This window comes from Sturnira hondurensis, unplaced genomic scaffold (assembly GCF_014824575.4).
Source record: "Sturnira hondurensis isolate 20B ecotype Veracruz unplaced genomic scaffold, ASM1482457v3 Scaffold0003681, whole genome shotgun sequence".
In the NCBI taxonomy this organism is placed as follows: Eukaryota; Metazoa; Chordata; class Mammalia; order Chiroptera; family Phyllostomidae; genus Sturnira; species Sturnira hondurensis.
In genome coordinates this window covers 5464841-5479341 of record NW_028076312.1, presented here as the reverse complement: position 1 = coordinate 5479341, position 14501 = coordinate 5464841, and the positions used below count along the sequence as shown (strand labels likewise).

General features: G+C 48.4%; 1 protein-coding gene across 1 annotated transcript; it reads left to right on the top strand.

Annotated features, from left to right (window-relative positions):
- The first annotated feature begins 6641 nt into the window (after positions 1 to 6641).
- Positions 6642 to 13384, top strand: ATP4B (ATPase H+/K+ transporting subunit beta). Its single transcript, XM_037042091.1, has 7 exons — positions 6642 to 6821; positions 7306 to 7434; positions 9524 to 9632; positions 9767 to 9971; positions 11009 to 11065; positions 12200 to 12319; positions 12864 to 13384. The coding sequence occupies exons 1-7, from the start codon at positions 6710 to 6712 to the stop codon at positions 13023 to 13025; spliced, it is 894 nt and encodes a 297-aa protein (XP_036897986.1). The 5' UTR covers positions 6642 to 6709; the 3' UTR covers positions 13026 to 13384.
- The last annotated feature ends 1117 nt before the right edge of the window (positions 13385 to 14501 follow it).

The following is a 14501-nucleotide window of genomic DNA, read 5'->3' as shown; positions in this document are numbered from 1 at the left end:
TTCTGGGAGTTAACAGCGTTAAACTACGTTCTGCGGGGCAGAAGCATTTGCTTAGACGGAGCTAAATGTGTTTCCTGCCGCAGGACTTGTTTAGAGACTTTAGAGTGAACTTGACTCTCAAAACTTGACTCTCAAAGAGGAGTCAAGTATGGTGATTCCCAAACTTGTATGGCTATTTCAATGTAAAAATAACCACATTAAAAGTTTATTTGAATTAAACTTTCTATTTGGAAATAATCGTAGATTCACATGGAGTTATCAGAAATGATCCCGAGACATCCCTCACGACAACATTTTCCCAAACTGGGGCAGAGCCTCCCAGCCGGGATGCTGACCCCCACCCAGTCCACGCACAGAACAGTCCACGTACACGAGGACCCCACGTACAGACACGCTCACCCCCACACCCTCTGCACCCCTGGTTGCCACTGATCTGCTCTGTGTTTTTATAATTTTGTCATTGTAACACCCTATAAATGGGATCAAATAGTACCTAACCGTTTGGGATTGGCTCGTTACACTCAGCGTAATTCTCTGGAGATCCACCCCAGTCGTCCCAGGTGCCACCAGTTTTATGGCGAAGTAGTGTTCGTTCCGTGGTGGAGGGGTCACCGCTGACTTAACTCCGCCTTTGCTTCCAGTCTGGGGCCCTCGCGATAAAGCAGCTAAACATTCGTGAACAGTTATTTGTGTAAATGTAACTTTTCATTTCTTTGAGATAAACGCCCAGGAGTATAATTGCTGACTTGTAACTAACTGCATGTTCAGTTTTTAAAAAACTGGCCAGCGGTTTTCCAGAATGGCTTTGCCATATTGCTTCCCTACCAACAACAGGCGGGTGAGCCGGTTTCTCAACCTCCTCGCCAGCATTTGGTGGTGTCACTGTTTTTATTTTAACTACCCTGATAGGTGAGTGGTGGTGTCTCCCTGTGGTTTTAACTTGAGTTTCCCTAATGTCTACTGACACTGACATCTTTCCATGGGTTTGTTTGCCATCCGAAATGTCCCTTCGTGGCTTTCGACCATGTTCTAACCAGATTGTTTGCTTTTTTTGTAGTTGAGTTTTGAGTGTTGATTATCTACCTTAGATACTAATCTGTTGTTGGACTCATGGCTTTCAAATACTTCCAACTGTAGCTTGTCTTTCCCGCACTTTCATGAAACAAAAGCTTTTGTATTTGGTTGGAGCCCCACCAATCAATTTTTCCTTTTACGAATCGTGCTTTTGGTGTCAAGTCTAAGAACTCTTTGCTGAGCCCTAGATCTTGAAGGTTTCCTCCCGTGGTTTTTCAAAAAGTTTTTTACTTTTATGTTTAAATAAATGATCCATTTGAAGTTAAAAAAAATGTTACAACATGTGAAACTTAGGTCAAAGGGTTTTTTTTTGTTTTCGTTTTTGTTTTTTGTTAATAGATGTTCAATTGTTTGAGCAAGGGCATCTTTGCTACATTAATTGTTTTTGTACCTTTATCAAAAATCAGTTGGGCATGTCAGCGTGGGCCTGCTTCCGGGCTTTCTAGTCTCTTCCACTGGTCTCTGTATCTCTCCCTCCACCAATACTACACTGTCTTGATTTCTGCAGCTATTTCTGTTTATATCTGTGAGAAATATTAGTCTATGGTTTTCTTTTCTTGTATTGTCTTATCTGATTTTGGTACGAGGGCAATACTGGTCTTACAAAATCAGGTAGAAAATGTTTCTTCTTGTCTTTTTTCTAGAAGATATAGTGTATAATTTATAATTCTTCATTAAATGTTTGTAGCATTCTCCAGTGAAACCATATGGGAGTGGAGGTTTCTTTGTTGGGAGATTTTTAATTATAAAATCAATCTCCTAAATAGCTATAGAGCTACTTAGATTATCTATTTCAAATTGGATGAGTCATGTTTTGTGAGGAAATGGTCCATTTTGTCTCAAAATTTATACAGAGCAAACTTGGCAAGTTTATACAGAGATGTGCATCTCACCCCCTTACAATTTTTGAGGTCTGCAGCGATCACTTGTTTCATTTTTAATACTGCTTACTTGTGCCTTTTCTCTCACAATAGGTTTGCCAATTTTATTGGTCTTTTCAAAAAAACAGTTCTTTCTTGTTGTACTGATTTTCTCTTTTGTTTTTCATTTCATTGGCTTCTACTCTCACCTTTTATTTCTTCCTTCTGTTTGCCTTTTCCCCTTCTTTTTTTTTCTAGGTTTTTGAAGTGAAAACCTAGATTATTGATTTGAGACTTTTCCTTTTTCCTAGTATATTAATTTAGTGCTATGCATTTTCTTACTAATACTGCTTTAGCTTTGTCCCACAACTTTTGATATATTTTTGCCTTCATTCAGTCCCATGTATTTTTTTAAAATTTCTCTTGAGACTTTATTTTTGACTCATACATATATTGTTTAATTTTTACATGTTTTGAAATATTCCTGTTATCTTTCTGTTATGAATAGCTACTTTGATTCCGCTGTAGTTGCAGAACACATTCTGTATGACTTCAATTTTTTTCAAATTTATTGAGCTTTATTTTAGGGCTCAGGATGTGGTCTATCTTAATAAATGTTCCATGAACACTTAAAAAGAAAGTGAATTCTTCTTGGATGGGTGGAGTATACGGCCAATGTCAATGACATTCTGTTGGTTGATGATGTTTTGAGCTCCGTGTCTGTGCTGCTTTTCTATTTAGCTGTTCTTTCGATTTTCAAGAGAGGAATGTTGAAGTCTCTAACTAAAATTGTGGATTTGTCTATTTCTCCTTTTAGTTCTATCGGTTCACTTTACCCATTTTTTTTTAGCTCTCTTGTTTGATGCATACACCCTTAGGATTGCTCTATCTTCTTGGTAGAGTGACTTTATTATTATACAATGGCTACCTCTGGAAATTTGCTCTGTCTCCATCATATGATATCAGTATAGCCACTCTTGCTTTATATGATTAGTATCTGAATTACATATCCTGTTCCACCCTCTCCCATTCAACCTGCCTGTGTCATTGTTTTGGAGGTGAGTTTTTCGTAGATGGGCGGGTGGCTGAGTCACTCCTTTAATTGGCGAGCTTCGCCCATTTATACTTAATGTAATTACTGTCGTGTTAGGGCTCCCGTCTGCCATTTTTCTGTGTCTTTCTCTTGTTCTCTTTTCTCATTTGTTTTCTTTTCTCTCTCTTTCTATGGGTTACTTCAATATTCTTTAGACTTCAACTTTTAATTTATCTATAACATTTTAGTATATCTTTTTGTATAGTTTTTTATTGGTTGCCATAGATATTGCATTATATATACATAACCTTTCACAATTTATATTGTTGTTTTATCAGTTTGAGTGAAGTAAAGAACTCACCTTCTTATATCCTCTTCTGTTTATAATTGTCTTAATTATTCCACCTACATACATTTAAAATAATATTAGGCAATATTATCATTTTTGCTTCAACCATCAAACATAATTGGGAAATCTCAAGAAAAAAAAAGGAAAGCCCAGCCATGACTCATGCGGCTCAGTCGGTTGGGCGTCACCTTGCAAAGAGAAAGGTCACTGGTCCGTGTCCTGGGCAGGGCACCTGCCTGGGTTGTTGGCCTGGTCCCTGGTTGGGGGGTGTGCGAGAGGCAACGGATCGATGTTTCTCTCACACATCGATGTTTCTCCACCTCTCTTTCTCCTTCCCCTCCTGTCTCTCTAAAATAAATAAATAAAATCTTTAAAAAAAAAAAAGGAAAGCCTATAGTATTTACTTAGATTTTGCTTACTATTTTTTTTTCTGGTACTCCAATATTCCTTTTAACATTGTCTTTCTGTTCTGAGAGTTCCCTTTAGCCATCCTTGAGGGTTAGTCTACTGGTGAAAAATTAGCTTTCCTTTTGAGAATGTCTTCATTCCCCCTTCATTCCTGAAGGATATTTTCACGAGATTTGGGGTTCCACGCTGACAGTACTTTTCTTTCAGCACTTTAAAAATATTGCACAACTTCCTTCTGGCCTCTGGTTTCCAATGAGAAATCAGCTGTCATTCAAATGGTTTTTCTCTGGCTGCTGCCTACATGTTGTGCGTGTCTTTAATTTTGAGACGTTTAATTATGATTCACCTGGGGGCCTGGTTATCCTGTTTGGGGTTCCCTCTGCTTATCCTTTGAGCGGTTTTCAGCCTTGGCCTCTCACTTCTCTCCTTCCAGGACGCCAGTGACACCGATGTCAGATTTTCAGTACAGTCCCCGGGGTCCCTGAGGCTCCGTGAATGTTTTTCCGAGTTTGCTTTCTCTCCATGGTTCAGATCAGGTCATTTCTCTCGTTTTTTCCTCCACATCAGTGTTTCTTTCCTCTGCCCCCTCCCTTCTGCTGGGGAATCTGTTCTTTGAGCTTTTTATTTTGGTTATTGTATTTTTTTTAATCTAAAAGTTCCATTTGGTTCTTCTTCAGATGTTCTATTTCTTTCCTTGAATGTTCTGTTTCTTTGCTGAGGCTTCCTCTCTTCTCATTTGTTTCGAGCATGTTCCCGACGGCTCCCTGAAGCAATTTTATTTCCAGCTGCTTTAAAATCTGTCAGGTAACTCCGCATTTTTATCACCTTGATGTTGGCATTTATGGGTTTTCTTGCTTTAATTCATTTTGAAGTCTTCCTGGTTCTTGGTATGCTGAGTGATTATCAACTGATAAGTAACATTTTCCTATTATTTAATTCTTCAGTTTTGGCTGGCCGTCTCTGACTCCACTGCCGCCGTGGAAGGGAGCTGGGCTCCACCTCATCACTGCCAGGTGGCGGTAGACGGCTAGGTTTCCCAGCGGGGCACCTGGGGGGTGCTCCCCACTTGGTTTGGAGCCCACTTTTTATGGTGCACCTGTCCCATGTGTTCAGAGCATGACGTGAGGAAGCTGCCCTCGGCCAGCGTCCCCCTCCCTGCCTCTCCTCCCTATAGGCACATGTCCAGAAAGGTCATTTTTATCACGTGTGTGCAGTTCAGTGCATGCTTTTGTGCTGTGGCGAACTCAGGGACTGAGTGGGGGAGATTTAGTTCGAAGACTCCCAAGGAAGAGTTCGTGATTTGCTCCTTTCGAGAGCATCTCTATACTTCTCAGACAAGGGCAGCATTTCTTCCGCAGTCAGCAGCTGCAGCACTGATCGGAGTCCCAGACCCACAGGGGGGGACAATTAGACTGCCACCCAACACCACAGTCCAGTTGCTATTGCCCTAAAGTCCCAAGGCTGTGAATGGGAATAGTGTTAAGGAAATTACATAGGCTTGGCCCATTAAAACATGAGGAGTCCTAGCTAAAATAGTGCAATTCCATCTGAATTTTAGGGTGCTCATTCTGCTGATAAACTCTAAACCATCACAAAGAAAATAGGCAGAATAATAGCTAGAGGGTTTTTGGTTTTCCTCTTATTTGCCTACATGGGAAAACTAGATGTGACAATAAATAAAATTCCAGATTTTTGTGTACAATACCCATTATTTTAATTGGACTTTGAAGAAAGTATTTGGAGAAAGGCCCCTGTGGCATACTTCATTTGCCTGGCTTTGCCCTTCCAACTGTAGATATGATGCCCCAGTGGGCAGATGTCATGGCCCCAGCTCTGCCTCCAACCACCAAGGTCTCTAAGCCAGTGGCTCTGGTCACACATCAAGATTAATTTGGAGAGGGATAGGGGGGTGGCTCTCAGCTCTCTGGAAGCTCAGGCCACCTGGGCTCTTGGCTCACTCACTAACTCAGGGGGGAGACAAGTGTCGGGGGGTTTCAAGGTGCTCCAGGTGAGTCCCACGGTCCTCCAGGCCAAGTGTCCCCCACCTGGATATGGCTGCGGTTCTGCAGCCACAGGACTGGCCCACCAGGAACTCCCAGGCCCAGTGAGTCCCCCTAAGTCAGAATCTGCATTCAACTAGATGCTTGGGGTGTGGTGTGCATTCAATTTTGAAAATAACTCTAGACTGTAGAGCTGTGAATTCCCCCATAAATGCAAAAAAGTCTAAAGGGCACAGCCCGCACCCCCCCCTCCCCCCCAACAACAGATCTCAAGGTACATCATCCTCGTCACTGACACTGAGCATCAGGTATGACAGGAGGTGAAGGGACCCAGGAACCCTCTGAACCCTCTCCTCTGGAATGGAACTTCTAGCCCTTTTCACACCCTGGCCCTGCTCTCATGCTGTCAGATGTAGTCTCTCCAGTGAGTTACAAACCCTAGGAATGACAGCATCTGGAGCATTCGTGAGCCCCAGCAACTATAATATCGTGACATCTGTCACCCGCCCCCATCGTCTCGGACCAGGCCGCGTCTGAGCAGCAGGCGAGCGGCCGGGCCCAGGCCTGTCCATGTGCTGACCTCACCTTTTTGCTCCTGGAGGAAGTGAGAGAATGGGGCAGAGCTGAACAAGTGGCTGTTCATGCAAGAAGGTATTTCTCCTTGGTCGTTATCCTAACAAAGTTATGGACCAAGGGCATCCCCAAAGGAGTGGGTGGTAAAAAGAGGTGACCTGGCCCTGGTTTGCCCAGGGGAGGGTGAAGGGCACCCGATAGCAGGCGAACCTGCAGAGCTCACGGAGCTGCCGCCACTGGTGTTTGGAGAGCGAGGTCTGATAACGCCGCTGCGGTGCTTTCCCAGAACTCTCCCCACGCGCCTCTGACCTCTGAAGGAGACTATAAAACCCAGAGGAGGATTTTCTCCTCTCAGTCTGGGTGTGGGGAGCACCCCAGTTCTGCAGGAGGGGGACCTCCAGGAGCAGGGACGATGGCGGCGCTGCAGGAGAAAAAGTCATGCAGCCAGCGGATGGAGGAATTCCAGCACTATTGCTGGAACCCGGACACGGGGCAGTTGCTGGGCCGCACCCTGTCCCGGTGGGGTATGTCCCTGGCAAGGACAGGAAAGAGGGGGCAGCTCTGGGAGGAGAGGCAGAGGACCCCCCACCAGCAGGCTCCCGGGCCCCAGACCCTGCCCAGGCTTAGGGCCAGGGCTCACCTCCCTCACCAGGAGACCCCAAAGGCCCATTTCAGCCCTAATACCCCCTGGTACCAGGCACCCACAGGGTGGGAACATCTGAGGATGGGCCCCAAAGTTTCAGGCTTAGATTTGGGAATAGCAGTTTATCGCTATGTTCCTAAAATGCATGATTTTTAAAAAGACTTAAGGGGCATGGGTTTCTCTGGGGTGGCGAGAATGTTCTGGACCTAGACAGTCAGAGGCAATGATTCACGACATTGTGCGTGAATGCACTAAACACCACTGAGTTTTGCTCTGAGACAGTTGTGGTGGCAGGTCTCCCACCGTGTCCATCCTGCCACGGTGCAGAGGTGTGTTGGCCGCCTCTGACCAGCCTCTCCCCACAGTGTGGATCAGCCTCTACTACGTGGCCTTCTACGTGGTGATGGCCGGACTCTTCGTCCTGTGTGTCTACTCCATGCTGTGCACGCTCGACCCGTACACACCTGACTACCAGGACCAGCTAAAGTCACCAGGTAACGGGGGCCCCACACGGGTCGGGGCGGCACTCGGCCCCTGAGCTACTCAGTCAGGGCACCCAGCAGGCCTAGAGGGGCCTCTCTGTCACCTCCACCAGCAGCCACTGGACTTTGAGGGGTACACCAGAGGTGTGGATGGCCCCTCGCCTTCTTTTCATAGGGAAGATGACCCCTGATTATAAAGTCCAACTTTGGCTTTAGTCGTAATTATTAAAACAAGAGTTCTTTGTGATGGAGTCTTTCTATCACTGGCTTTATATGCATGTATACGCACAGAAGACATTTCTGGGGAATATACAGAAAACTGTTCCTGGTACGATTAAGAATGAAGGCGCTGGGCGGGAAGGAGCTCCTGTTTTCCCCTTGGTGTCCATCAGCACTGAGGCGTCACTGCCACAAGAGCAAATTTAGTTCAGAGCACCCAGGTCCTCTAAGTGCAGGCTGCCTACTACCCTGTGGGGCGGAGGGGCCTGGGACATGGCCTGAGCCCGGCTCTCCTCTCCTGTGTCGTCTCCGGCTCCGCGTGAGCCGTTTGGGACAAGACTCTGGGGCCTGACACAGTGAGGTGTCACCTCTACAGTCCTGGTGAAGGTGATTGGAACCAAGACGTCCACACCCAGCCCATTAACCAAAGGCGACCACAACACAAACACACAAAACCATGAAAGGGAGGGAGGAAAAAGGAGGAAAAGGCATCTTCCAGCCCACATTTATCACACAGATAAAAACGCAGAACATTTATCACACACGCAACCTTAATACTTTCTAAGGACGATAATAACCCCAGAAACATCCAGCAGAAGCACAAAGGAAAAGAACACTCAGATGTTTCCTGGCAGGTGAGTGTAGGGGGTCCAGCCATTCCACTGGGATCTTCAGTGAATCCATTTATACACGATAACACCACAGGGCTTTATTTATTGGGCGTCAACATTTAGACTCGACCGACAGATAAAATATGGAGCATTTCATTGTCACTTCAGAACAGAATGGAATATATTGCAAACTTGAGAACAGAACCATAATGGAATTTGCCCAAACCCGGAGAATGGAAGGCAGGGCAAGGTGTGTTCCCTGAGTCCCAGGGAAGAGGCCGGGGGCAGGTGGCAGTCACCCCCTGAAGCTGGTGAACAAGTTATGTGGGAACCTGAGGACACGCAGAGGGCGAGTTGCTGAGAGGAGGGTGTGGGGGGCTTTCCTCTCCTTCCTTTTTTTATTTAGACCTTTCTGCAGGTTTTCATTTTACACCATGTACAGCTGGTCCTTTCACAACATCCATAAAACAACAAGAACCCGACCTTACTGACTTAAAAAGTCACCTGCATCCATCAGGGGACTGGCTAGATAAGTCACTAGACATTCCCACAGCAGCACAGCGTGGTATTTGTGGAAGGAAAGAGGCGAGCTGCTATGAAATGCCAGGGAGAGGCAGTTACAGCTGGTATCAGAAAAGGAAAACGGGTGAGTGGAATATGGAAAGGACCCCCCGCCCGGTGTGAAGAAAGCTGTGACGTACACGACACGCCTTTGTGTCCACAGAAACGAGGCAGTTTCCTGAGGACGCAGGCTGCCCCCGAGATCAGGAACATAGGACTGTCGCTTCAACTTCCTGCCCCTGTGCATTTTTTACAATATGCTGTTAGCATGCATTTGTTCTTAACCAAAACCAGTGCAGATTTTCCAAATGTGCATTCAAATACAACTTCACGTAGAGACCCAGTGGGTCCTGGATGAGTTGTCACCTATAGCAAGAGTGGCCACCTGGGGCACATTGGTTCAGGCGTCACGTGCAGGAAGAGCCCACCTGGCCTTCCGCCAAGCATCGCACCCTGAGCCCAGAGGGGCCTCATTCCGACTGCACAGCTCCCAGGCTGGAGGGCAGGGTCCCCACTGGGCTGCTGGCACAAAGGACGCTTGGCTGCGGCCACCTCACCTGGTGGCCCTTGAAGACCTGGGCCCAGTTGGTACCACAGTGTCCCACACCCGGCCTCCACCAGCTCAGGACCACCCTGCATGCGACTCAGCAAACAGCCTGGACGTGATGAGCACTTGGGGAAAACTAACAAGTGCCAGGCTCTCTTTCCAGGGGTGACCTTGAGGCCAGATGTCTATGGGGAGAAAGGTCTGGACATTTCCTACAATGTCTCCGATAACAGGACCTGGACGGACCTAGTGCACACCCTCCACAACTTCCTGAAAGGTAAGGTTAAAGTGCGTCCACAGCCTTTATTTTTCCTAAGAAAATTTCGCTGAGGGGCCTGGGCTTCGTGGCTCTCCAACAGCCCTAGGCGGCTGCAGTTGGAGGAAGGGCCCACAGGGTGTCTGTGCCGGCAGACTACTTGCCAGAGGCCCAGCAGGACAACATAAACTGCACCTCGGAGAAGGTCTTCACCCAGGAGAGCTTCAGCGCCCCTAACCACACCAAGTTCTCCTGCAAGTTCACAACAGACATGCTGCAGAACTGCTCAGGCCTGGTGGATCCCAGCTTCGGCTTTGAGGAAGGAAAGCCGTGTTTTATTATTAAAATGAACAGGGTGAGTATGAAAGGGTTAGAGGTCAGAGATCCAGTGTGAGGCCCCTTTGGAGACTCCTGTGGGGTGAGGGCCAGGGCGTTTAGACCGATGGCCACACAAACTCTCCTGTCCAGGGTCCCGGAAAAGGCAGGTCACACTCGCACCAGCTGCTCCCTCCTCTCTCTGTGCCCATTGCAGTGGCTCATATGCTGATTACTTGAAAGCCTTCAGTTCAGACACGGCATCTACCTGAGGCTCTGCAGTCCCTGGACACTGAGCAGCACAGCACAGGTCTATTCGGTGGCTAGGGCAGCCATGTGTGCATGACACCTAGAAAAAAGCCATGTACAGGGGTGGGGAGGACACCTGGGGACCATCCGGAGCAGAGGTTTCCAACCTGAGCCAGGGATCCAATGGCCCCAGGCCAGACACTGAGGGAGGCAGACTGCGTACAGAGCCAATGCAAGCAAACCATGGCCAGCAGCTGAGGTCTGGGAGCGGGGGTTCTAAACCTAAAGTGCCCCAGGTCCTAGCTGGGGTCTCATCAGAGCTACCTGGCAGACATGATGGCAGCTCACACGCCCGCCCCACAAGACTGTGCACACCGGGGCAGGCACAGGGACGGGGGAGGCAGGTTCTATACCAGGCCCTGGCACCAGTGGGCACACACAAGGGTCAGAACTTCAGGAGTCTGAGAAGGGTACAAACGGGGAGGAGCATACATAGAAGGACTGCAAACAGCGTGGAGAACTGCGCACAGCAGGCAGACGCTGTGCCCTAGCTCAGTGCAGCATGCCAGGCTTGGAAGTGGCAGCCACAGGTCAGACCCTCCTGTGAGGTCTGCCCCGGCCTGCGGCCAAGACCACAGCCCTGGGGCAGGGCTTCTGGCTTTGAAGGAGCTGGTAATTCGCAGGGTGTTACACTGGATGTTCTTAGAGTAAGAACCACTCCCAGCCCACCCCCTGCTCAGTGCCCTGCGGAAAGCCCAGCTCAGGTGCGTCCCTCCGCGCTCACACACGAGCGGCAGGAGGGGCCACGTGGACGCCTTTCCCTTCCAGATCGTCAGGTTTCTCCCCAGCAACAACACGGCCCCCAGGGTGGACTGCGCCTTCCTGGTGAGTGTGACCGCCCGCACCCGGCTCGCTCCTGCTAGGAAACCCAGGGGAACAACCCTGCTGGTTTCCTCTAAGAACATCTCATGTGTCAGCCTAATGAACCAGATCACAAATCGCATGAACTGCCACGTAAAACAGCTTTATTACAGGGGATAAACACCTAGTAAGAAAAAAACTTGTTATTGTTTTCCTTCAGAAAGCATCAGGGACAGTATATTACTAACACACTTCAACACACGTGCCGGCAATTTGGAGAAACCAGGCACCTCTATGACTGTTTTGTCCTCTTTATTCTCCGATTTACAGAAACACACCAGACTACCAACAGCTATCGTCGTCCAATAGTGTATGTATGTGGGCTGCTACGGCATTCATTTAGTGCAGTGTTCCTCAAAACTAGCTTTTTAAGGACGACGTGAAAAAATCTAAGTTTGTCTTCACTGAGTGTTCTCACCGAGTGGTGCACCTTCGAGTGAAGGCTCCGTGTTGCTGGTGGTGGGCGCCCGGCATGGCGCTCTGCAGAAACAGCCCACTCCACGCCCGTAGCCCCTGCCTGGCGCATGGGGTCGCCTCGCTTTGTTTTTCCTCTTTTAGTTATCCCAGCCACACCTGTGTCGCTGACGTGAGATTTTACAGACACCAGAGCGGTCTTCACCTGCTCTCTGGGAAGCTCAAACTATCCACCGGTCAGTTCGCTGACTCTGAAAGTGGATGCTGATCCCAGGAAACCACTCACTGGCAAACCAGCCCACACGGGCTGCTCGGCTTTCCTTCCCGCGTGCAGCCAAACAAGCATTGTTCACTCTATTCACCTTTATTATGCTGCAAGGACTTAAAACGGTAAAAATTCAAGTTTGATGAGTCACCAGGGCTTTAACAACCTACACACTATACCCCTAATGGGTATAGGCAGTACCACAGTACTGCCTATAAAGATGAATCTAGTTTATGCTAATTACATAGTGAAGTGTTTATGCATCACCTACACAGTGCACACCTGCAGGTGCACACAACACGCACATCACACATGCAGACACACATGCATGCACACACAGGCACTCAGAGACACACAGAACACACGGCAACCACCGGCCCAGACGCAGCCCCACTCAGGCAGTGGCCTCTGCCCCCCAGGACCAGTACCAGGGCCAGGACCGGCGCCACACGGATGTCCCACCTCTGCAGGTGGAGTACTACCCACCCAACGGCACCTTCAGTCTGCACTACTTCCCTTACTATGGGAAGAAGGCGCAGGTGGGTGCTCCCTTCTCCCCTGTTAGGTGTGCTCCCCTTGTCCCCTTGTCCCCTGGCAGGTGTGATGGCAGCCACTGGATGGTCTCAAACTTAGCAACGATGACTGGCAAAAGGAAAGCCATATTTTACCTATAAAAACAAAGCAAGGTGTTCCTTAACCCATCCTGACCATGTTAGTGCTCGGCTGTTCCCCAAACCCACCTTCTCCTAAATACCTGAAAGCACATTGTTTTCATACAAAATACAAATGTTGAATCTAATTGTTTTAGTTTTCGACAGCCTCCCCAATCCTGTTAACAGCTGCATGCCCATATGAAAGCATTTCCTCCAAGCCCCTTCTCTTTTCCCGTTGTACTTTGAACTTTCATCAAATGTACTTTGATGTGGAACGTCTGCTGTCTGTCCCCCAGACGGGCCCTCGTTTCTGAGCAGGCAGACCCCCAGTGAGCCCCAGGGCCCGAGGCAGGGCCCCCGAGTGAGCTGTTGCAGACCGCTGCTGCTCTCCCCCGACTCTGACACAGCCCCTCTCCGCGCTCGGTTTCAGCCCCACTACAGCAACCCTCTGGTGGCCGCAAAGCTTCTCAATGTGCCCAAGAACATGGACGTGGACATCGTGTGCAAGATCCTGGCAGAACATGTGACCTTTGACAACCCCCATGATCCCTTTGAAGGGAAAGTGGAATTCAAGCTTAAAATTCAGAAGTAAAGGACCAAGGAGGCTGGCCGCAGCCTGTGTGGGAACTTGCAGGCCACCGCCCTCTGCCAGCCGCCGGCCGGCTCCGAGGCACGCCGACTCTCAAACACCATGAACGCCAGCACTGAGGGAGCTTGGTGCCTCCACACAGGCACCCGTGCACCAAGCACTTCGTGTTGGAATCTACTATTTCCTACTAAGTCTTTATCATGTTTTAGATAGAATTTGTGGCTACGATAAAAATGTTGGGTTAACACGGCACCCTACAGCAGAAGCTATCCAGCTAACGAGACCCTAGAATGATTCACCTTTGTACACAGACAGCACTTTTCTTACTATAACTTATTCTCTAAACGTCAACGAACTACTGCCCATGTACTAAATAAATACTATTACTTAGCATTTATAGTATTTAATAGCATTTATTTAGTATAAATACTATTAATGCCTTGATATGGCTCATGACCTATGGTAATGTACACTTCGAATGCTTGCTTCAAAGAATGCAATTCCTATTGCGAAAATTTATTAAAGCCATTCTCACTCTACACAAAGCAGCCATGCCTTTCCTGAAATGGGGGTGGGGGTGGGTCAACCCAAAAACAAAAGCAAGCACCTCTTTCTAAAAAATTTTTTCTTTTTAAAGTTTCCACTGCAAGTCAGGGAAATTACAAAGCGATGTTGGAGAGGGGCTGTCACCTGAGAGCAGGTGCAGTTCCAGAACGAGAGCAGTAAGACACAAGGGAGCCACCAATGTGACAGAATCTATAAACTAGAGGTAACCGCATGCAGTAATCTTCACTCCCCAAGCACGAGTCCCTCCTCCAACACCCAGGAACTCGGGTGAGGTCTGCGACTCCAAGCCTTTCAAGAGAAACACAATGAGAACATCCTGTGTGACCCAACCTGCTCTCACCCAGTGGCACCCACTTTTCACCCAAGCCGTAGCTCGAGGTCTGGTGTCCCCTCCCACTTGAGTACCAGTGTCACCACCGGTGGAGTGACCCAGAAAGCTCCACGCAGCTGCTGGACAGGAGAATCTGTCCACCTGAAGCCCAATCACAGACACAGTGTGAGGAGAGAATTGAAGCCCTGCAAAGCCCTGGCCAGGTGCTCAGCGGGCTGGGCATCTTGCCATAAACCAAAAGGTTGCCTGCACGACTCCTGGGCGGGGCACCTGCCTGGGTTGCAGGTTCAGTCCCCAGTCAGGGCGCATGCAAGAGGTAACTGATGGAGGTTTCTCTCCCTTTCACCCACCCTCCCCCTCTCTAAAACAAACAAAGAAATTCTTTAAAGAAAAAATGCATGCTCCATCCCAGTCAGGGAACAAGCCTGGGTTGCGGGTTCGATTCCCAGGCGGGGTGCGGAAGGGAGATAACCTAGCAATGTTTCTCTCACTCCTGTCTCTCCCTTCTTCCCTAACCATGTCCTAGGGTGAGGGTGAAGAAAAACACCCCGTAAATACTGTAAGGCCAACTGAAACCTGCA

Bases quoted from the DNA above. Each gene is read 5' to 3' on its own strand.
- ATP4B (XM_037042091.1), top strand. From the start codon at position 6,710: ATGGCGGCGCTGCAGGAGAAAAAGTCATGCAGCCAGCGGATGGAGGAA. The intron at 9,972-11,008 runs GTGAGTATGAAA...TTTCCCTTCCAG, and splicing joins TTATTATTAAAATGAACAGG to ATCGTCAGGTTTCTCCCCAG. The intron at 11,066-12,199 runs GTGAGTGTGACC...TCTGCCCCCCAG, and splicing joins GGGTGGACTGCGCCTTCCTG to GACCAGTACCAGGGCCAGGA.